The sequence below is a fragment of the Psittacula echo genome (genome assembly GCF_963264785.1).
Source record: "Psittacula echo genome assembly, chromosome: 1".
NCBI classification, from domain to species: Eukaryota; Metazoa; Chordata; class Aves; order Psittaciformes; family Psittacidae; genus Psittacula; species Psittacula echo.
The window spans coordinates 139,236,606-139,259,933 of record NC_137735.1 but is presented as its reverse complement, the minus strand read 5'-3'; the positions used below and the strand labels follow the sequence as shown (position 1 = coordinate 139,259,933).

Genomic DNA, 23,328 nt, shown 5'->3' with positions numbered 1-23,328 from the left:
TTTTCTTCGTGTGAGCTACTTCATAACAAACACACAAAGTTGTCATATTTGGATGCCAAGAGTGATTGAAGACATTTCCCAGTCTGTTGGAAAGGGTGCTTGAGAAAATTTAGATCTGAAAGTATAAGCACCACTTGCTGCTTCACTATGAAAAGGTGATCAGTAATTACACCTATAGGGAGACCATGGGGAGAGTAAACAGATGCACCAGTCAGAACTAAAATACACAGCTCGCTTTGGAATATTTGTCTGCCCCATAGTTACATTAAATGTAATTAATTTTCTCCTTCTTCACTATTCTTTCATTTTTACACCTGCAGAAATCTGGTTTCTCCTCATTTTACTGATTCTACCATTATTCCTGATCATGTTTTCCATCTATTCCCATGACCCAACATTTCCAGTTTGTAGTTTCAAATAAAATAGTTTTCACTAACCTCTCGTGACTTTCTCACAGTACAAGTCTATTACTTCCTTAATTGCTTTCAAAAATGAGACAATGTAAACCACAAAAGATATTTCAAACTTAACAGAAATGCATTATTTTTAAGGCTACATTCATATTATCAAATTCATCTAATTTTTAAAATTCTGTAAGTGTACTTTAAACATGATGAAATAACACATCTTCTTTAGACAGATGCAGATACAAATAAATGCAGAAATACACAGACATGAAAAACAAACTTTAAAAATAGATAATTAAAATCCACATCAGTAATTGGATTTATACATTTAAACACATCATCCTATGCACTAAACCAGGACTTTTGTTAACAGAAATTTTTTTATACACAGGGAATAAAAAGCCTTCCTCCTCAAGCACTCTTTAGCATACCTTGCAGGGAAAAAACAAAAAAAAAACCCCACCAAACAGAAGAGCTAAAAGTATGTACTTGGTTAATACAGACTTTCATTTGACAGACAGATCTGAAAGTTAGCTGAAAACCTCAAATACTCAAAAGACTTACTTATTCTGATTACTAATGACAGAAGTTTTGAGGTTTTTTCCTATGAAAATGTAAAATAATATTTAATATGGAGTACAGTAAAGGTACTAGGCAAGAACAAAATCCATTTTAAGCTCTAAACTACCAAAGGCACTTGAAGTAGAAGATAAGCAAGACCGTGGGGCTCTCCATCTGAAAACCAATACAGAATCACAGAATGTTTTGGGTTGGAAGGGACCTTAAAGATCATGTAGTTCCAACCTCCCTACCACACGCAGGGCCACCTCCCAGTAGACCGGGTTGCTCAGACCCCCATCCAGCTGGGCCTTAAACACTTCCAGTGATGGGGCATACACAACTTCTCTGTTCCAGTGTCTCACCACTTTCAAGGTAATCATTGGTTTAAAAGAACAAATAAATCAAAAATCACATAACCAATGCAGCAATTGTTACAACCTCATACACTTTCTTGGACAGAATGGAAGTGCCTGGTAGTAGTAAAATGATGTGGAATAAACTTTCAGGATGAACAGAGACAGTAGAGACAACCTATAGTATAAGAAGCAATTCTGCTCACCAGTCAGCAGAAACAGAAGACGAGCTAGTATAATTATGGTACCTCAACATTTTTACAACTCATGCATTGAATCACAATATAAAACTAAATTAATGACACTTAAAGGTCTTGAAGGCTTCCTCTAGTAAAACATAGAAGGCAGCATGCTGAGTAACTCAAACTGGATGAATATCGCAGTGAGCTGAAACCAGATACTATCAAATTTTTCATTTAATTCTCTATTTAACAAGAAAGCTAGTCATATACAACAGCATCTTCAAGATAAAAGCACTTAATTCAAATAGTGGTACCTGAAAGTAGTTACTACCAGTCATCTGATAAATCCTCTGCCCAACACCTAGTCTAATCTTTGAGATAGCACGTTTGCTTTTTCCACAGTTGCTCTTAACAGCTATTCTTCACTGCCAATCTATCTTAACTCCTTTAGACATTTTTTTAAAGCTTGTCAGCCAAACACAGATCAAAAATACAGCAACTGTTGCTTGCTATACTTTCAACGAAAATACTGCAGTATGGTAATTAGTTATATCACTGCTTTGAAATATGTATTTAGGATAGGTTAAAGTGACAGCTTTGGGACTCAGCACACCAACTTAGTATGCTGATGCCACTTGGAAACTGGAAAAGCATTTTCTAACATGACAAGTCTGAATGACATGGATATTTTCTTATGAAGCACATGAAAGTTCTTTCTTTCTACTCAAAGCCCTATAAAAATAATGCTGACCCAAAAAAAAATAAATAAATAAATAAGAAAGTTTGGGGGGTTTTCTTCTTTTTTCTTTCTCAAACACATTTTCCCCCTTCTCTTCTCCTAAAGAAAAGGTTACTTTTTAATATAGCATAGTTTTCCTGTGAAGGAATATTCATACGAAATCACATATCCACCACTTTGCATGTTGTCTAGCTTTTATATTTCTCTTATTACCATCTTTAATTTGACTCAAAAAAAAAAAAAGTTAGGAATAGCTTTTAAAACAGGGGAAAGCATTTTTTATTTTACACTATTCATATAAACTGTATCAAATTGAATCAGATAAACATATCAGGGTGATTACACTGAACAACTGTTATTTGACAAACACGTACTTTCAGTTTGGTTTAGGACATTACGCAATTAGCATAAGCACAAAGGAATAAAGAAAATACTTTCCCAAGTAAAAAGACAATCAACTTAAACATGTACTTCTCTTATTTTCAAAAAGAAGCTCTTATTTTCAAATGGGAAAAAAATTGAACTGAACTGTCATGCTGAATTATATTCTGATAATTGCCCACAGAAGTATGTTGAATATAGAACAGTTCAGAACTACAGAATTCAGACAGCATTATCTGGTTTAATAATCAAAAAATACCATGAATATCTAGACTGTAAATAGTAATGTTATAAAGCAATTCAACATTCCTATTAATAATCAGCAAAGTCTACTCTTTGAAAATGACAAACTGTTTCAAATTAGACAAAAATAGTGACAGTTAGAGAAGCTTCATAAACTCTAGTAGATGAATACAACTATGACAGCTGTTCTTTCTCCCTTGTCATTCAAACTTGAATTTAGATTGATAACTGGAGTATAAAGTTAATGCAACAGAGAAGTTCATTTAATAATAACACTGAAGTACTATTATTTTATTTTTCAATGTGTTTGTTTGTGGGTTTTTTTTCCTTCTGTTTGTTTTACAATGTAAAACGCTTTCAGTGTTCTGGTTTCAGGAGTTGAATTCAGACACCCCGACTAACCCTATTAACATACAAAACTTGACATTTTAAGTTTTGCATCAACATGGCTTCCTATTAACAACCCTTTCTGGTTTTCCCCCAAAGGCATCTTTCATATATGCTTTACATACTGTCCTTTTTCCATTCAGTATTAATATTCAGAAATTTATGCTTTAGTTATGTAGATTATCCTTACACCTTAGAATTTCAGAGTTTAAGGGCTTCTTCAGAGGGTGCCTGGTTTTGTCGTTTGGTTTTAGTATTTTTTTAAACAGAAATTTGTAAGACACCGAGCAAGAAATACCATTACTCAAAATATTAATTTTCTCTGAGAGAATGAAAAATAACAGGCAATTAAGCAGTTGGATATACTTACTAGGATAATCCTAATGCTTCTTTTTCACTTCTGACAGCAATTGTTAACCATGGCCAGAGAGTTCTAACTTTAATTAGTTTTTTTCACTTCAAATAGATAAAAACCTTTTAAAAAAGTATCCACAAAAAAAGTTTTAGTTAAAATATGTTAATTTTTCCCTGACAGTGAAGTCTACTTCATCAGCTAACACACCTTTATGAACTAAATAATCAGCACTCTTACTACTATGCATCTGTAATCAAACTAAAAAAGGTATTTTAACGCAGCCCATGCTTGATTGAAACTTGCAATATGTACCAGCCCATAAGAATAAGAATTTTGATTTTGCAATTTGTGTGGTTGACCAAATGGGCTTTGAAGAACTTAAGTTTGTTTCAAAGGAAACATGAAGATGACTGGAGTTATTTTCTCCATCCCATCAGTATGATATGACTTCAGATACTTCGGTTCTAACGATCTGTGGAACTACTTAAAAAAATTAAGATTATAGGAAAATATGACAGAAGTAATATTAAAAATAATTCTACAAACAATAAGCAAAGAAAGGCAGCAAAGCCTAAGCTTTGCCACCTTTCAGGGGAACCTTCAGAGGTAAGGAAAAAAAATTAATGCATCTATTTTTTTTTATTAGCCTTGAACTTAAAACTAGTACCTAGAAAACTTAGATTCACAGTGTTTGCTTATCACAGTTATTGATAAAAATTTGTTCAGTCAGTCTCAAACCTCTCCCAATATGACTACTGGATGCACTCAACATTTCAGATGAACTGTTACAATTTTTGTATGAATGTATGAATGAACTGTTACAACTTTTCCAATAGTTTGGAAATCTGACAGTATATTGAAGAGACTGAAATCAAAATTGAAAGGTAGAGAAGGTAGATTCTGTAAAACAGTATTGCCTAATTATAATAAATCATGGCAATTCAAAACAATACTAGAAAATAAAAACAGTAGAAAAGCAGGTTGCCATACCCTACATGATTTTGAGATGCTTTTCTGAGTACCTCTAACTTGCTAAGAAAAAAATAGGTGTAATTCACAAAGACTTATGACCACTCAGTTTAATAATACAGCTAAAGCACCCTAAGAGCTACCTGTCATTAAACAGAGATCTTGCTTCTCCCTTCTTCCCTAACATGCTCCTATCCCCACATCAGCACTGAAGTCCATCTCTGATCCCCAAGATAAGAGCAGAAAGTTGAATTATTCATTTTATTATGGGGCTAGTTTCCTGCCAGTGTAACTCAACTGATCCACCATGCCAGAGAAAAGCCAGTGCTGACCAATGAGAGAAGACAGGAATGCACGTTTGGGGTTTGAAAACTGAAAGCAAAGCTACCCATTTTGACAGTAGCAAGCCCCAATTCAGCTGTGTAATCTAACTACATGGCAAACAAACCCTCTTCTGTCCAACTAAACCCGATTTGGAAATACTCAAATATGTAGCTCCACTGTTAAGTTTAAAGAACAGTGAAATGAAACTAGAATAGGCAGCATACATTGACCTCTGGAAACAGCAAATGGAATCTGGAGTAAAATTAATTCTACAGCATATAAGAATTTAATTCACACATTTTCAAGCCCTTTCTGGAAATCAAATACATTAATGAGTAAAACATACATAGCAATATATTAGCACCCAACTACACCAAACAGTTACTTGTCAATGTGTGCTCAGCTGCTCATTATCAACACCTTCTCAAGGTTACTATAATCCAAGAAATGCCAGCAGCGCTAATTGGGTTGGCACAATTAGCTAAAAATCCACTAATTAAATAAGTAAATCAGCTCATTTTGACCAAAGCAGATTAAGAGAGCGCTTATGCAGAGAGATTCACTCATATATTTGATACTGTATGCCACTGACTTCCAGTAGGTTAAGCAACTAAGGAAAAACAGTAGGGAATAAACTAGTCACTGGCAAGCCACATACAAAGTGCATATCTGGGTAAAGCTCAACTACATTCTTTAGGGCCATTAATAGTACAATTACATGAAAAAATAGTCCTCAGTTGAAATGGCTGTATAACTCCAAGACACAACAAAGTGGTCACTGAAGGATTAGTCAAACTGCAGCTAAAAAAATAGTATTCTAACAAGCTGAAAAATAAAAATAAATTTGTCTAAGTAAATAACTAAAATAAATATCCAAACACAAACACACACAAAAGGATCAAAATATTAAAAGCAATTTATAGTTAATTTACCCCCATTAATCTATTCTTGCAATTCCACAAATCCTACAGACATATTTGCTCTCCTTCATGCTCTCTCATTCCCTAACCTTCCAAAAACTAAGCATAAGATGTCCTCTTAATACTATCGACATTTTCCTTACAGTTCTGTTCACAGTGCCTCCAAATATACAGCTTTATTAACCAGCCCTAGACACAGCAGTATATTATGGCAAGCACTGCTAGCTGACAAACAATTCAAACAATTTACTGCTCATTATTTTCAAAATTCTCCTCCTTGATTAAAGTGAATGGAAGGATGTAAAATTGTCTGATTTCTTTGCCTGATCAGGCTTGAAAAGCTATATTATATATTAATAAAGAAAATTGCTCAGATATTGTGAATGATTTATTTTTAAGTAAGACTTACATAAAAAATGAACAATTTAAAAATATAATCTAGCCAAGGGTTTTTAAAGAGTGCTAAAGCTTTTTTAAAGCACTAGAATTTAAGTCTAAATTTTTACCTCCTTTGACACAATGTAAATCATCTGGAGGAATTTAGGATTTTTCACTATAAGTCAAATATTTAAATGAATAAAAAAACCCTGACAACCTTCTGAATTACAGAAGAATATGCATGCATTTTAAAAGGGACTACAAATTCTCAGGATACACAGCTTCTTCACAAAGATCAATTATATCAGGACTGTAAACTTCAGAATTTAAAAACTGCAGTGACTTTAAAATGGGGCAAATAGTACTTTCTGCACAAGAAGAATGGCTGAATTCCAACTGAGGAATCTGATAGGTGGCATAAAACAGAAGATGTAAAGAGGAAATAAGACCTATATAAGGGTCTCAGGAAGCTCCCAAATAAAGTAGAACAAGCCAAATCATAAGAAACAGGATAAAACACAATTTAGCTCCACAAGTTGATTTAATAATGAGTTAAGACACACGCTGTCAGGACTGTCTTTCAGCACCTATCATTTCTAGCTTCTTTCCCACTGCAGTCACAACCAGGGCTTCCACACAGCACAGGAGACTGGTACCGAAGAACCAAGTCCTCAGCACTGCAGACAGGCACTAAACGGGTCTATTGATTACTTGTGGACCTTCTTCACTTTTTCCATGCGGCAAAAGCAGGAATCATCAATGCATAAAATCAAATTCAAATGCTGTTTATCTTACTCATCATATTCTTCCCTCTCTTCAGCTACTCTGCACAACAAAATATTTTCACTGGACAATAGATGGGCTCATCAACAGTGTAGAGTGTAAGCTTTCTTCATTCCTTAGTAACGCAAATCACACAAGTAACAATATTCCATTCAATTATCAAAGAATATTGCACAGAATATTGTTTATGTTTATGAGAATTTCAGTCAACCTCACTGGTATCATGATTATTACTACAAAAATCTTGGAAACTATTAAGAAGCAGCACTGAAACACACCTTCGTATGTGGAGAATACGCTATTGGTGATTTGCATTAAGGACAGAAAATATGTGATCAAATGGAACTTGTGACATTGATTTTTTCATACGACAGAAGAGTGATTTAAATTATTTTGAATAGTTTTTCAAGCAAGTTTTACAATGTTTAAAAAAATGAGGAAACATTTTCTTAATACTTGCAAGAAAATGTTAAAATGTCAGTTATGCTTCATGTCAGTGCTTTTATGAAAATTTAATTTGTGTAAGTTTTATAAATCATTTCAAACAAATGTGTAAATAATTGTACTGCTCAAAAATGTATTTATTTAAACAAAGAAAAGTAAAATGGTAGAAGTTTGTTACAAAGTGTAATGCCAAAGTAATCAGAACAGCTTAAGAGCATACAAAGATAGCAAATAAAAAAAAAATCTTTTCAGCTTTCAAACTGCAGAAACCCCTCATTCTTGAGCACTCCATCCTGGGAGGTTTTCCAGTATTTCTTTCATGGTAAATCAGAAAACAGCAAGCATGATTCTATCAGTCTCCAGCCACTTGAAGGGCCTGGGAAAGAGAGAAGCATCCAGTTAATCCAGTTATAGCTCCTTGTTCAACTTCCACATTACGAAAACAATTTGCCATTCCTTCAGTTTCGCTCAGTCTTTTCTAAGTAGAATAACTACATATATGTTACATCTTTTCCACCGTATCTCCTCAAAACCCCAGTGCATGAGCCCTACTCATAATTCTCCACGGACTAGTGCATTGGAGGAACTGATTAAGAAAGGTCTAGGTTTTTAGGTAGACGGATTCAATATCTCAGATTAATTTATATACTGCAGCAATCACAATTTCAGCTTGGTCTTGTAAAGGAAATAACACACGTTAGACAAAATTTTACCTTCTAACGCTGTAAATATAAGAAAACTTCTAGCAGCTCTCTGAAGTCAGTGTGTTAATACTCTTTCCTCTCTGGCTTACTGTCTCATCATTCAGAAATTCAGTTTTATGTACATTCTAAACAGATGTATTTTTTGCATAAAAATTACAAATCTCTTAAAAAATCTGATAAATTGACAACTTTTTCATATTTTACGAACAAACACTGAGGAATTACCTCAGATAGAGCCATGATACAATGCTCTGAAACATTATTTCAGCTATACTATGAAAATAACATTTATAAATACAGCATTCAACAGTTGGAAAAAAAGAATAGTTTTAAATTATCTGCAGTAAATATACTGAAAAGGAAGGAATGAAGGTAATAACTAGTACGAAATCTCACTTTAAGGACAGGAAGCCGCCTGTGACATATGAGAGGTAATGGAAAGCTAAGCAAGGCAGCTACGGACAGGTAAGTGCTTTTCATAGACCGAAGAAATTTTACGTTCTCATAGTAGCACTGGTCTGGGACTAAATCCCATCCCAATTCCATTAGGATTTCAGCCTGGATTAATTATTCCATGAAGTCATGCCAGTATCAATTTAAAAACACCAGGTAACAGAAGTTGCATTAAATGCCTTCTACGAAAGGATCTAAGATCACAAGAAAAATACTTACAAGAGTAAGACCTTCCTTTCCAAAGTTTTCAGTTCATGAGTTTTTGTAGACATCCTCAAATTGTCTTCAGCTTCTCTATTGCAAGAAGATCGCAGACAGTATCTGAATCACCATTCCAGTCTTCAGCAGCCTCATTTTCCTTCATTCTTTATCCAACATAAAATGATGAAATGCTAACAACAGTATTAGTTTTCTGCCACTGATGTCCTATAACTGCTAATTTCCTCTTGACCCAACACTACCAGGGGTCTCAAAGTGACTTCACACAGCCATTTCACTTAGCAATGGCCTGGCATGCATCCTTATTATGATGGTGTTTCTCTTGAGCTCTCATCTCCCTGGATGGTGAATAAATCCTGGTCCTCTCTGTGGTTCTAGATATACACACAAGGCCCAGTAAGTTAATGAAATGCAAATGTACTACTGAAATGTCAAATGTAGTGAAGTGTAGCAGACTCCATGAGCAAGAAGCCTCAGGAAACTGTGCAGCACAACTTAATGACTGGAAACAATCTAGATCAACAGGAACTCAGGGCAACAGGATGGTGTACAAAGAGAGCAACACATGTACAACTTGAAATAGGACTTGCAAGCCAGCGCAAAATTTCCTTTATGTTTTATTCTTTTATATTCTTTAGTCAAACACTGAGCAGTCATATGGTATATCTTACCTCATTAACAAAAACATCTCTGGAATTGCATCCATATAGACAAGATTACTTTTGACACAAACTAATATGCTATGAAGTCACAGAGCTTTCAGAAAAACTGCCCTCAGTAATCAGCATTCCTTCTGACAACATATGTTGCAACACTGCTGTATCATGTAAGAGATTAGAAGTAAGCACAAAATAGTTTTCCCATACCACTAACTTTGAAATTCCAAAGAAGCTGTTATGGTAGAATAAGCATATAGAACTCTAGTATTTTTCATGGGTTCAAATTTCTCCTTCTCCTCATTTAGACCAGAAATCCTAATCTGAATCTACTATATTCCAGCAAGACTGGTTATCAACTCCTCTAAAATTTTCTTTAATTGCAGTTGGGCACCTGCTGGCTTGCTTTGACAATCAAGTTCTATCTTGCTGAAAATATTACAGTATTCCACTTTCATTGCGAAGTAGGGAACTAACGAGACATTCCCAAATTACACTTTCATCATTCTGACACTACTGGAAAGGTTGAAAGAATGCTCTCAACATTTAACATACTCAATTCCTACCTGCAGTCACTTAACCTATTCTAAATGTGTGAACCTATGTGCTAAAATTAGGTACCTCGATCCACACTAATTCATCAAAACGTCTATGACTTCAGTCCTTATAAACAAACCCGCAAACCTACTTTGTGACATTCAGATTTGAATGAAAAGGCAAGTAAATTATCACTTCCATACATGCTATTTCTATCTTCAAAAGTTCTTTAACAACTCTTTTCCAAATAGTTTCTGGATGTCTTTAGCAGACAAGAAAGACTCCCATCAGTAGAATAAATATGTCACATGTCATGCAAGATTAAGAATTTAGGGCTCTCTCAGTTGTCATAAAGCTAAAATAAACATGGCTTTCCTCCCACCAAAATATTTGACAAAACTGCAATTGTGTGTAAATGTTATCAGGATTTACTATCAGATAATCTAATCAGCACAGATTTATTATAATGGTGTTGTTAATAAGAATTTATTAATCTTTAATAATCCTTTAGGACCTCTTTCTCTTAATTATAGGAAGAACCTAAATTAAAAGACATCATCATCACTTTCAATGGCATGAATTATGACCTAAGTGACTTAGAGCTGCAACACAAACATTCCAGTTAAACTGAAAAAAATACACAAAAATCAATGGGTAAAACAATAAATAAAGGCACCTTAAGGTACAAACCAATATTGACTTAAAAACAGAGTAAGAAATAAGATCCAAAATAAAATCTGAGGTAAATACAGAGTATTGACCTCATCAATGCTTACAAATATGTAAAGGGTGAGTGTCAGGATGATGGAGCTAGGCTTTTCTCAGTGATGTCCAGTGATAGGACAAGGGGTAATGGGTGTAAACTGGAGCATAAGAGCTTCCATGTGAACATCAGGAAAAACTTCTTTACTGTGAGAGTGACAGAGCACTGGAACAGGTTGCCCAGGGGGGCTGTGGAGTCTCCTACGTTGGAGATAGTCAAGGCCCGGTTGGACAAGTTCCTGTGTGATGTACTCTAGGTTACCCTGCTCTTGCAGGGGGGTTGGACTAGATGATCTTTTGATGTCCCTTCCAACCCTCGGGATTCTCTGATTCTGTGATTCTGTGATTACTAGAGTAAATATTAAATACACTAGTAGCTTCAACATTTTTGCTAGGAAATCTCTGCTTCTCTGCATTTATTTCTATATGTAGTACTCAAGCACAATTAATAGAATGAGTTTTGAATCCGTCTATAATTTTACTACAAATCTCAAGAATTTTTTAGGTACTTTGCAAATTTAATGTCCCCATTTCAAGTTTAAGTGTCATGAGCATTCTTATTCATTCTAACCTGAAGGCATCACTCAGTGTAACTACAAAGACTCAAATCAAAAAGCTATTTAAAGACATATCTTACAAAGTTTTATGTCACTGAGGGAAGTAACTGCTATTAGCACTAAGCCAGGACCACTAATATATTGAAAAAATACCCTAATTTCAGTATTTTTCTTATTATATAGAAATCAGCTTTTAAATAAGCTTTCACAATGCCGTTTCCTGAGTTTCATACATTTTCAGTGGCAAACTATCTTTTATGGTTGAAGAAAGAAAAAACTCAAAACCTAACAATGGACACTTCTGGAACAGTTATGCTTTCTGATATGAAAATACTGACAAACTGACAAATACATTAAAATCAGCAGGGTCTCCAAATGTAAGTTGGTGGTAAAGGCAAACTTATTTACCATATTAATTAAACGGTCTATTTAACATGGAATATCAATTCTCTAATCACATCTCATTTGAACTTCTTATTTCAATTAACAACCCTAAAGTCTACTGGAGACCCTGCTGTTCTAGGATCATTAAGAACATTTTCATTATCTGTCAAATGAGGGAGTAAAAGGCAGAAACTGCAAGTACTCTCAGGAGTAGGCCTCTACCCTACTTAAGAGATGATTAGGGAGAAAGCAGCAGTAGTTCTCATTAGTTGCTTAGCAATGAAATGTCCCTCTATGAAACAAGAAATGAACAAAGCAACAGAGGTGTTGCCATGCAAATGAGTAAATGGGTAGTCTATCATCCACTCAAGGATAATCTGTCCTTCATTACATTTAATCAATCCAGATTAAGACACCAATGGGTATCTTGCATAGAGAAGGTAAGAAGAATCTCATATTTCAAGCCTCACTGAAGCATTGCTCAAGTTTACACATAAGCATTGTGCATTTTTATTGTATGTCTTTATGACAAATAGAAATACAAGGAAAAGAGTTTTAATTCAAGCCAGATTAGCACTGTCATTTTTACTGTTTAACCTTACCTTTTGTATCGATAGTTATGTGGATATAGTTATACCCAAGTTACAATGAATCATTGTTAACTATTAGCCAAACTCTTAATAAAGACATAAATACCAATCTATAAATTTAAGATACGGGTGGTGTTCTTGCAAGAGGTGAGCATTTAACCAATATCTGAGTTTGCCAAACAAGTTTGCAAAAAGTACACACACATATAAGGCCACAAACTCAAGAGAAATACAGCTGTTTACTATTGTTACTAGCGCTGTAAGCCCCAGAATAGCAAAGTTCTCAACCAGAGAAATTTGATTACTGCTGCCTTAATTTTCAGATCCTAATTCCAGGTTGCTATTCTTTCAGTCACAGATCCACTTTCACAGGTTCCCTCCAGTTTCCCTGCCATTCATTTAAAAGGTTTCCTTGTTTCCTGTGTTGGTTTTTCTTGTTTTGTTTCAGTGCGTTGTTTTGGGGAGTTTTTTCACTGTTGTTGCTTGATTTTGGTTGCATTTTTTAAACCCCTGCTCATTTCATACATACAATTTAGAGTTTCACAAGCAGTGTGAAACAGAAAAGAAAGAGAAAAAGAGAGAATAAAACCACCTATGAAGAAAAAAAAGCATCAGAAATGGTGAACATTTCTTAACTACAGAGCAAGATGAAAGCAAATCCTAGATTGTGCTTTCAGATCTGACCAATGAGAACACTGTCTGCGACTTCTACAGAGGATTATTTGGTTGGGTTTTGTTGAGGGGGGAGGTTATCTGGAATAAAAACCTGAAGGAATCCTGAACTCATGTCTGCTTCTCAGTATATATTCAAGGGGAACTATGCAGAATTAAAATTATAAAAATATATGATAAGTTATGTATAAAATTAAAATGCTTTGACTAGCTTGCCCGAATCCTTATTCAGATTAAAACAAAGATACAGTTCCAAAACCAGTACCAATTCATAATTCAGTATTAAGACAAATCTTACCTATATATTCACAAACGAAGACTACAAAAAAAGGAGTAACAAGATCATTTATGCCCTGAACATATCCACTGGCTGGATGACGTATTGCCCAGATAAACAAAATTCTTTCAAAGATCTGAAAAAGAGTTAAAGAAACTATCAGATAATTTATCAAGTGATGAGCACATTTTAAGCACAACACTTGAAAATTATACAAGGACAAATTCAACATCATAGAACTACTAGTATAATAATGTGCATACAAAAGCATAAATAAGCATCAGTATTCATCATTAACTTCCAGTGCTAAGTAAGCTTCTCAGTTCTTCAGAAGGAAGCGTTTTCACTGTATTAGTACATTAAAACCAACCTAGTACATAATTAATTTATAGTAGTTACAACTAAGTAGCACTTACTCATTGAAGCTTTTCCGAAAATGTAAAATACTTCTTTCCCCAAAAGACAGAAATATTAGATCATTTTCTCATGACTTTTCACCTCTTTGAGAGAAGTATTTTATCAACATATCATTGTATCTATTCCTAAGTAACAGAAAGAAGCACTTCATTTAGCTTAGTTTTTTTAATAACACCCATAAAAAGAGATCCCACTATAGTTTGTCTTGTCTAGCACTGCACTGTGGGGTTCTAGACTTCAGAAGCAAGTACACTGATTAACAACAACAACAACAAAATCTATCTGAAAAAAATCAGGAAATACAGAAATAAGGCAACTACCTGCCTGAGGGTACTACATAACATCACCACCTCAACTGTAAACTGTACCCTCAGGATCTGCAAAAGGTCCTAAGGCCACAACATACCTCACCATGGGAAGGACGGCACGAGAAGAGTACGGAGCAGGGAAATCACACAATTTATCTCTAACCCAATTTAGGTCTGCGACAACCTCTATTTTTCCTCTATTTGATTCTGAACATGCTACATGTCTTAAATGCTTCAAATAAGCAGCAGAGTGAAAGCTGTTATGCGCTTTGCCCTAACTACAGGTACTCAATCAGGTATAATCTGCTGAAGCAAAAGAACATTTGCTTTTCCCTGGAAGGTCTGCCCAAGAAGCCAAAATGCAGAAGCAGCTAAGAGGCGCAGAGAAAGGAGAGCTCAAACCAAACAACTGTGTCAATCTTAAGATCAGGCCTCCAATACTAATAGAAAAATGAGAGACTTCATAAGGACCCCCAAGGAGATTGCATAGTTTGCTGCAAGCCCAGAAATCAATGAATGCTCAGGCTTAAAGAAGGCCAGTAAAAGACCTGAGCTCAAAGGACACAACAGAGAGAAAAAGCTGGTATTATTTCTATTCAATCTCACTTCAAGGTTTTGTTACATTAAGAAGTTGACTATTCTAATTCCATTTTAAATAAAAACTTACTCATTAGTTTAAAGCCCTCTTGCAGTCATTTTCAAGTACAGAAGGGTCTAGGCATATATGACTGCATCCAGGTGCGTAAGAATTCCATCACAGGCTTCCCCATGAACTACCTGAAGCTGAAACACATTTGCACTTTTTGCTTTGAAAGCAAATATCAACATCCACCCTTCTCCCACAGGCTTTCTTTTGACAACCAGCTTTCCTTAATCTCCAGGTTTTACATTTCCCTGGCATGCTGAAAATCCACAGAACAGGGGAGAACAAGGGAGATGATCAAGAACAATAAATATGAAAAGCTTTGGTGGGCACTGAAACACAAGAAGCCTTAACTCAGCTCATGTTTGATCCATTCCAGCTACAATTAAGATCAGATTTTGTGATTTCAGTTTTGGAGGCAAAGATTAGGCAGAAAGGGAGGTATTCATTTAGCAAAAGCTCAGCAAAAACCTTATTTTCATTAGCTAAGGTGCTTATCCCTTTAGCTATAAAATCTTCTCTGTGATCGTCCTGTCACCTCATGCTTTTTAATATGTGCTGCATATTAAACTGAAAAAATACTAACCTGTGCAAATCAAGCAATAGCCAGGGGGGTTTCATCATCTATCAACAACTGTATAAAGACCCTAAGTTCTGCCATGTACTTTTACATGTACATTACATTTTACATAATTATGCCTTTGTGAAATTGGTTATATTACATTTTTACTATTATTGAAAAACTGCAAATCAAGTTAGCTCACAGCCATCTTTCCTGCTTCTGTTAGTTGCTGTTTCAGTTTCAGTAACATCAGGTTATCAGTATTACCAGTGTTATCATCCTGTGTTTCACTTCAAATAAAGGACACATTTATCATATTGCAAACACAAATAACTTTCTTGAAAACAAATTTAAGACAGAAATGACTAGAAAGCCCTATTTAAGTAACAATTACATTATGCAGTAGGCTAGATAAAAAAAGTCTCCTAGTGTGATGAGGTTACAAAATATGCACAGTGAGAAACAAACAAAAAAAATAAGTAATTCAGCAAGTAACAACTATCAACACACCCATTCTAAAAATCACAAAACCAGTGCTTTTCATCAAGGCATGCCTCAAATCAAACAATGCTCAAATTTGTACCACCAACCTTTCCTTTCCTGAGAATCTGATGATATACATAGTGTGCATTGCAAATCCAGCTGCCTATGGATTTGAATGCATTTTTAAAATCCAGGTATGAAAACTAAGGGGATGGGGGGATGGTATTTGGGGTTTTTTGTTTGTTTGTTTGGGTTTGTTGGGGGGGGTTATTTAATATTATTGAGCAGGAAGGATCACTCCGTGATTGGCACATCAGCTTTAATATCCCCAAATGCATCTAATCAGAAATTCCACAAATACACACTAAAATAGTGTTTTCAGTTTCTTACTCGTTTTCATAAAGTTTCATTTACTGCTCTGAATTGAAAAAAATGAGCACTGAAAACCTGAAAGGCAGACTGATTTAAGTTTCTATACAGCACTCATCACTGTGTTCAAATAGGACTCATTAAAAAGGTCACTTTCCCTAAAGGTTTCCTTCTTGATTTCCAAACCAGCAGCAGAAACTGGAATTAATTTTCTACTAGGAACCACTACATCTCATGAGATGTCATTACTGATCAATTATTCTTTTTTGAATTTAACTTTCATTCATGGTAACAGCAAGAACTATATTTATATACATAAAGAAAAGAATCCATTAGCTTAACCTGTTGCACCTAAACTCTAAACTTACAGCCACTAGTCTTCAAAAGAAATCTGACTGAACTATATGGGGGAAGACCTCCAGCTACACTCTCCCACTCTTTGAGGGCCACACTACCTTCCTCCGACCCAGGATACACAACTTCCATAAAAAACAAACACTTCAAACAGATTTTAAAAGGAAGTTATTTCCACACATAAGACTCAAAAGACCTTCTTCTAAACCGAAACGTTTTATTACAGGAACAAAATTCCAAGTTCAGAGAAGAAATTAAAATATCTTCATTAATTTTAATGAAAAGCTCTTTGGGAACAGAGACTCAGATACCAGCAAGAACAAAAAATCTTGGAATAGCGGCATTTGGAAATTGATGTCAGAAGACACTGCAATGTTTCTACATGCATTATGTTTCTGGTCTTTTCACTAGAGTTCTTCCTCTGGCTTTGTCACCTACAGTCTCTTTACCTCATCCTAAGTGACATTCTTCCTAGTAGCGGTATCATCATTCTACATCTCTGTAGCATCAAAAATTGCTATATAAAAAACCCAATCGTAATACCCACAGTCTTGTTAATTGCGCCACCCTTTGAAACCTGTCTTTGACTTATACACCAATTCCCTTCTTTATAGCCCTTGCCATCACACCTTAAAAAAAGAGAGAGTAACTGTTGCTCATCTGCGACCAGCAACACCTTCCCCCTCTCTTGAAGTGAGTCAGGTCTGGGAACAATGCAAGGCCCCTGTCTGCATTGAGCCCTTGGGAGCAGAAACGGTTTCCCTGTGATAAATGATTAGGCTGTGCTAGCATAGGGATCCAAAAACTCAGAAAAGGAGAGGAAGAAACAAGGGAGAAGTTGGATGTTACAACCCTTCCAGTATCATTTGCACTAGTTTTTGTAAGATGACAACAAGTGAGTTAGGCTTGGCCCTCGCGGATCAGAGAGTGAAGGCAATGATATATGCAAGCCTACCCCCCCAGCAGCCCACACATATAGTCAGGAGATCAGAGATCAGTGGAGCTCTAAAAATACCTAACACATGAAAACCCTGAGACCCTGTGAAGTTCAGGATACCAATGGATCACTAGAAATTAAATCAGATCTTTTCTTTATAGCTCAAATGCTTCCTAGTTTTCCCATTATCCCACTTGACTGCTGCTATCCACCCTTTTCACGTTCTTATTCTTCTGTACCAACCACATCACACACTGCCAACTAACAAAATATTATTAAAAGACACCTTTACCATTTCTTTACTATGAACTAGGGAAAAAAAAAAAAAAAAAAAGGTGTTAGAGAGGAAGTATAGATGACATAGGTTATGAACAGGGATTTTTCTTTTTTGGAGGAAAAGGGGTTGTTGTGATTTCTTTTTCAACAAGAAAGCAGCAGCACTCTTGTACAAAGCATGCATCACACTGATGACAAGTATGTCCTTCTACTTTATGTGGCTCAATTAGGCTTGTTAAGTGACTCAGTTTACTAAACATTCAAACTAAAAAAATGTAAGTATGATCAGCAGCAAGGAGGGATACTGGGCTGCATTCAGCAGACTGAATTCAAGGAGCTGTATACATGAAATAGAATTCTTAGTCATTCAATTCAATGTCACTTGAAAGGGCAACTGGAGTTTCTAAAAAGTATGGATTTAAAATATGTTTATTTTATGGCAATGCTGAAGATGCACATGTCCAATGAAACACTACGAAAGCACACATTTGGACAAGTTCAACAAATAACTACAAATGAAAATAATGCTGATTTTAGCAAAAAAACATATTTGCAAATGAGATGCCAGTAAATCACATTAAATGACCATGCAACCTGAGAACTGGTGTTACCTGCAAACAGACAACTAAAAGCAAAAAATACCTAATAATTTCAAGCATTTAATGATGCCACAAAGCAAGGCAGAACTGCATGCCAGACTCAAACTTTTGCTGAATAATATTTGCTACTGAAGTTCTATTGACATACTGGAAGTTACTTAACAAGAAGTTACCTAGACACAGTATTTCTTTTTTATTTCAATTACTCCCAAGCAATAAGGGAAGTGTTTTATTCTGGGAGGATCTACTAGTTCTGAAGCTGACTGTCAGCATTTTCATTAAACCAGCCTATTTTCAGATTAACTATAGTTTAGCTATAAAAAGAAAGAAAATCTCCTTTCAACTGTGACTGCTTGTAACAAATACTGCACTAATATTTTTATCACATTACCATACTCTCCAATGCCCAAATAAATCCTTTAGCTCTAAGTTACTCATTCAACCAAAAAGGGATTGTAACTATCATGTAACTAATTCTTTTCAATTACTTATTATGGGATACTTTCCCCAACACACTAAGTATTTAACAAAATTACTCATTGCAAATGTTGGAAAACCTTGACCAAATCTTCTCTGACTATCAGTATAAGTTTACTCTAACATTTCTAATTGTACTATTAAAAAAGCAGATATCCATGGTAAATAGAAAGTTGTGTCCATACAAAATATTATCAAGTTTGCATCTAGCCTAAAGAAATGTATTAACTAGTCCAAGATCCTACAGATTTCTATTTCTGACAATCTCATCATTTTACTAAGTAACATTTTACTTCAAAATAGTCTCCAGTGAGAATATTTTGTCTGTCTTAGTATCATTTTAAAGCCACTTGAGTTCTCATCCAAATAATTTGGTTAAAAAAAAAAAAAAAAAGACATTAAATATATTCTTCAGAAGACATTTACCTGAAATTTCTACTTTAAAATCCTTTTCCTTTTTTTTTCAATTGTTCAGCTAATTTAGGAATAAATACACCATCTAGCAGTCATTCCTGAGGAAGTGCTTTGTACTTTTCAATCTTCCTTTAAAAACAAGAATGCACAGATTCTTACACCAGGCAAGTTAAACAGCTTCTGGTTTTTCCTTCACTAAAACAAGAGGGAGAAGAAAACCCAACGTAATTTTGGAGCATTTTCATCTAAACTGAAAGCTACAAAACCACCATCATTGTACCTCTGAACCACAGTCATACACAACTTGAGACACAGATGATCCTCATGGAAACCTTAAGAACAGTTTAATCTTGCAACACAGGGAAGTAAAAAGCCCATCCCAGGAAAGCCACCACTTTGTGTTGAATGCAAATACAACTTTAGAATAATTTAAGAGACTACTGCTGATACAATACAAGTAGTTCTTTCCTCTTAGAAGTATTACAGCATTCTTCTTTCTGTAGCCCTTTCTGCATGACAAAATAGTCACTTCCAATTTCATTCATTGGCTCATTTCTAGATACAACACTGACACTGATCTTCTTTATTTCTTTAATAGTATATTTCTTGCTGGTATTGTTTCCCTTTTTGCCCCCTATTTTTCTTACTTTAATCTTTTTAATCATTCCTAGAATAGCCAAGGCAAAACACCACTGCGTAGAAAACAGACAGAAAGAAGTATTTTTATAACATTTTCTTTCAAGAAACTGTAATAGGCTATTTCTTCAAACTGATTTCTCCAACATATGTGGAGGAGTGCTTCCATTAAACAAATAACTGCAAGAGCAGAAAAACAGATGAAAGCTAGTTCTGCATTTAACTTCTCTATCATCTAATGAACTATCCAAAGATGTTCTATATGGCTCTATAATGATACTAACAGAAGCTACATGGAAGTACATTTGAAGACCTAACTAGAACCATTAGAAAGGAGAAGGAACTGAAGAAGAAGAAATAATTGAAAGAGGATAATTCACACCATCTACACTATTTATGACCTATATACTTTACAAAGTCACCCTGGTATTCAATTACCGAAGAAAATAGACCAATTTGATTAACATATTTACCATTAATTGATGTACATTTACTATAGTGGTAAAATGTGCTCAGCATAAAACTTAAGGAAGCAAAATGAAATAAGGAACACAAAACCAGTCATGCTACAAATTCACAAAAAGAGAATTTCCTAAGAGGAAAACTCTGTGATAAGAACTTTCAGACCTTGAATGATTTTGACAAATATATAGAACCATGGGGACTATGCTCTGCATTACTTCAAAACACATTATTACAAAAATACAGACAGAAAAAAAATAAAAAAAAAGGAAAAAAATAAAACTCAAAGGCACAGTGCCAAAGAAAAAACCCTGACAGATCCAATGCAAAAGATTAATGAGATGCCTTTCCTTTTACTACTCATATTTACACTATTCTTAGCCTATACTTATATACCCTTATTTTTTTTACTTTAAGCTTGTTCTGAAGTTAAAATTGCAAGTGCTGTCAAATTAATTGTTAGCCAGTGCTGTTACATCAGATTCATTAATAAACTGATATGTCAAAAAAAAAAACCAAAACTTTAGATATTATTCTTACCTCTGTTACTTTGGGCTGAAGTCTTAAAACTTCAGGACTCATGCGTGGGATATCTATATGGATCTAATTAAGCAGAAAGAAGAATACTATAAAAGGAACCAACCACAAACCTTTTAAACAATCCAACAGTTAAAACAATTTTTTAATTTTACAGTATTAGCTATAATGTCACTGAATCACTTTTTTTGCAATAACATGGATTTACTGTCTTTCAAAACATATAGCCACATCTTTAAGTTACTGTTAACCAATGGGTTAAAATAAAGAATGGGCAAAATAAAGAATGAAATGCCCATATATTTTGTTTTCACATTTTAGGATTCTTATATCACATTTTGATCATTTGGAAATTATAGCCATTTTGGTAATACTTGTAACATAGGGTTTTTATGAGTAAATATAGACTACTACTGCTGTAAAGACATGTTCAGTTGATACTGTCATGGAATCATAGAATCATTTAGGTTAGAAAACATGTTTAAGATAAGGACCAACCATTAAAAGGTGAAAATAGAGTTTAGCACCTATTTTAATGTATTTGACAATTGCCTAAAAACAGAGCCCAAATATACAACTTTGCAAAGGAGTTTTATGCAACAGAATACTAACCTGATTATTCTGGGCTAGATACACAAGTACCTTGTACGAGTCATGCTATATACTTCTTGCCAACAAAGATCAGACTTGAAGCTGAAAATCTCTGCTGCTTCTGTCCTAAAGAAGGCTAGGTACTATTGCTTACTCCATACTTAGTAATACAAAATAAGTATAGAGTATTCCTTAACTTGAAGAAAAGCTATCTGCTTATCTGGGCAGGCAAGAAATTTTGACACAGTTATACTTATTTTTATTGCACATCATAAATAGTTTCAACTTCTTAAGCAGAAGTATGGAGCCAGTAAAAAACAGTCACTGTTACACTCCCTGTCCATTTTCACTCAGTTCAAGGAAGGTCTGAGCAGGAGACGAAAGATTTGAAAACCCTATTATTCTTAAACAAAACAATGACAGCACTGAACAGCAGTGCCGCATGGCCTGACTAAAGCCGAGACTAAAAGAAATCCACTGTTTTGAATTGCAGACCAAAATAGTTAACATTTTTGCTTCTAAAATGAAGGGAAACAGTTCATTAGAGAGCCGTCTATCAAGTAATATTAAAGAAATAGAGAAAAACAATGGCAAACATCAAAAATAATCTCTCAGTTCTTTAGAAGATGTCCTGTAAGTAAAAGTCACTTCAATAGGTGTTCTACCTGTCTATAGGTATCCTGGTGATTTTCATCATTTCTGGAATCATAATATTGTTCAACAAATGCAAAATACTCTTTGCGTTTTCTTTGTAAAGTGCTTTCTCTTCTGTCTACATTTGCAGGAAGATAGCCCTGAAAAAAAACAGTGAAAAGAAAAGGATATTATTCTTTGCCTTACGAAAAGCACCACCAGTATTTGATTACGTGTGACAGGAAAGCTAATAAACTCACGCAGTGCCATGCAGTCCTACCTGGATCTGAATAATCCTTTAGTAAATCAATTTTCTAATCATCCCAACTGATACAAAAGTACAAACATCTTACTAAAATCAGCTTTTCTTTTTTTTTTTGTTAAGAAAAAGGTTTCAAGTTTTTTCAGCTTTAAAAAGTGATTTCTCACCCAGAATTCTAAGATTATGTTTGCTTTCTGAAGACGAAAGCTCAAACAAATAACTTCAGATAAATGCAATGCTATATGAGTTCATTTATTTCTGCATTTCTATGTGGCAATTATTACAGCAATTTTAATAATTTTTTAACAAAATGCGTATTGTCTCAGCTGCTTTCAAGTAAGAATGATATACATTTAGCAAATATGTTTACATTATGGTTAAATCTGTAATACAATGGAGCATTAATTCAAAAGCTTTAAAACATTCTAGCTATTTTATTTCACTGTTTCAGATGAGAAAAAAATTATCTTAAGCTTTCATTTCATCTCAGCAGGTTATTAAGTTTCATCACATAAAATGACTCAACAGCACCAGCGACTGGGCCTTTAGATGTAAGAGTACGAGCTGTACGTTTCCTAAAAGCAATTTATAAATACTATCTTATTTTGCGTAAAGTATGGACACACTAAGGCAGTTGTGTCAGATAATGCAACAATGTATAATCCTGACTAAGTACAGAATATATCTGAATGGTTCATCATTGAACTCATTTATATATATCTGAAAAAATAACCTTCCAGAAACAAAACCAATCCATTCTAATTTTCCTCTTTTGTCAAGTCTGATCACCATTTCTGGCATCACAGACAACTTGCCATTTAAAATAAGCCAAGCAACTCAGCTTACCATTTCAGCATTTTACAAAAGTAAGTATCATGAATGTTATTAAATGGTCAGTTATATATAAAATACACTTACTAGAAACACCATTATTCATGTAACTGGCTACCAAAAAGATTTCTGAATATTCAGATATAGTAAATGCTTTCTTGTAAGCAGCATGATTTCAAGCAATACTGATATCCTCTAACACTGTAATAAAGAAAGCTAGTTGATATTTTACATACATGGCAGTCCTTTAAAAATACTTTGCTACTTTTGATAAGAATCATTCTAAGGATAGATGGCTTT

The 23,328-nt window shown here is 34.5% G+C and overlaps 1 protein-coding gene across 3 annotated transcripts in view; it reads right to left on the bottom strand.

The window, feature by feature from the left end:
* Window positions 1-23,328, bottom strand: part of TBC1D22A (TBC1 domain family member 22A) — a gene marked incomplete at its 3' end in the record, with an annotated part of 183,757 nt that overhangs the window by 128,408 nt on the left and 32,021 nt on the right. For all 3 annotated transcript variants that reach the window (XM_080632788.1, XM_080632789.1, XM_080632790.1), the window contains 3 exons: window positions 21,968-22,096; window positions 20,715-20,777; window positions 13,259-13,373 (listed from right to left, as the gene is read on the bottom strand). In XM_080632788.1, the coding sequence (XP_080488914.1) occupies window positions 13,259-13,373; window positions 20,715-20,777; window positions 21,968-22,096 (307 nt within the window). The remainder of the gene's footprint in view (window positions 1-13,258; window positions 13,374-20,714; window positions 20,778-21,967; window positions 22,097-23,328) is intronic.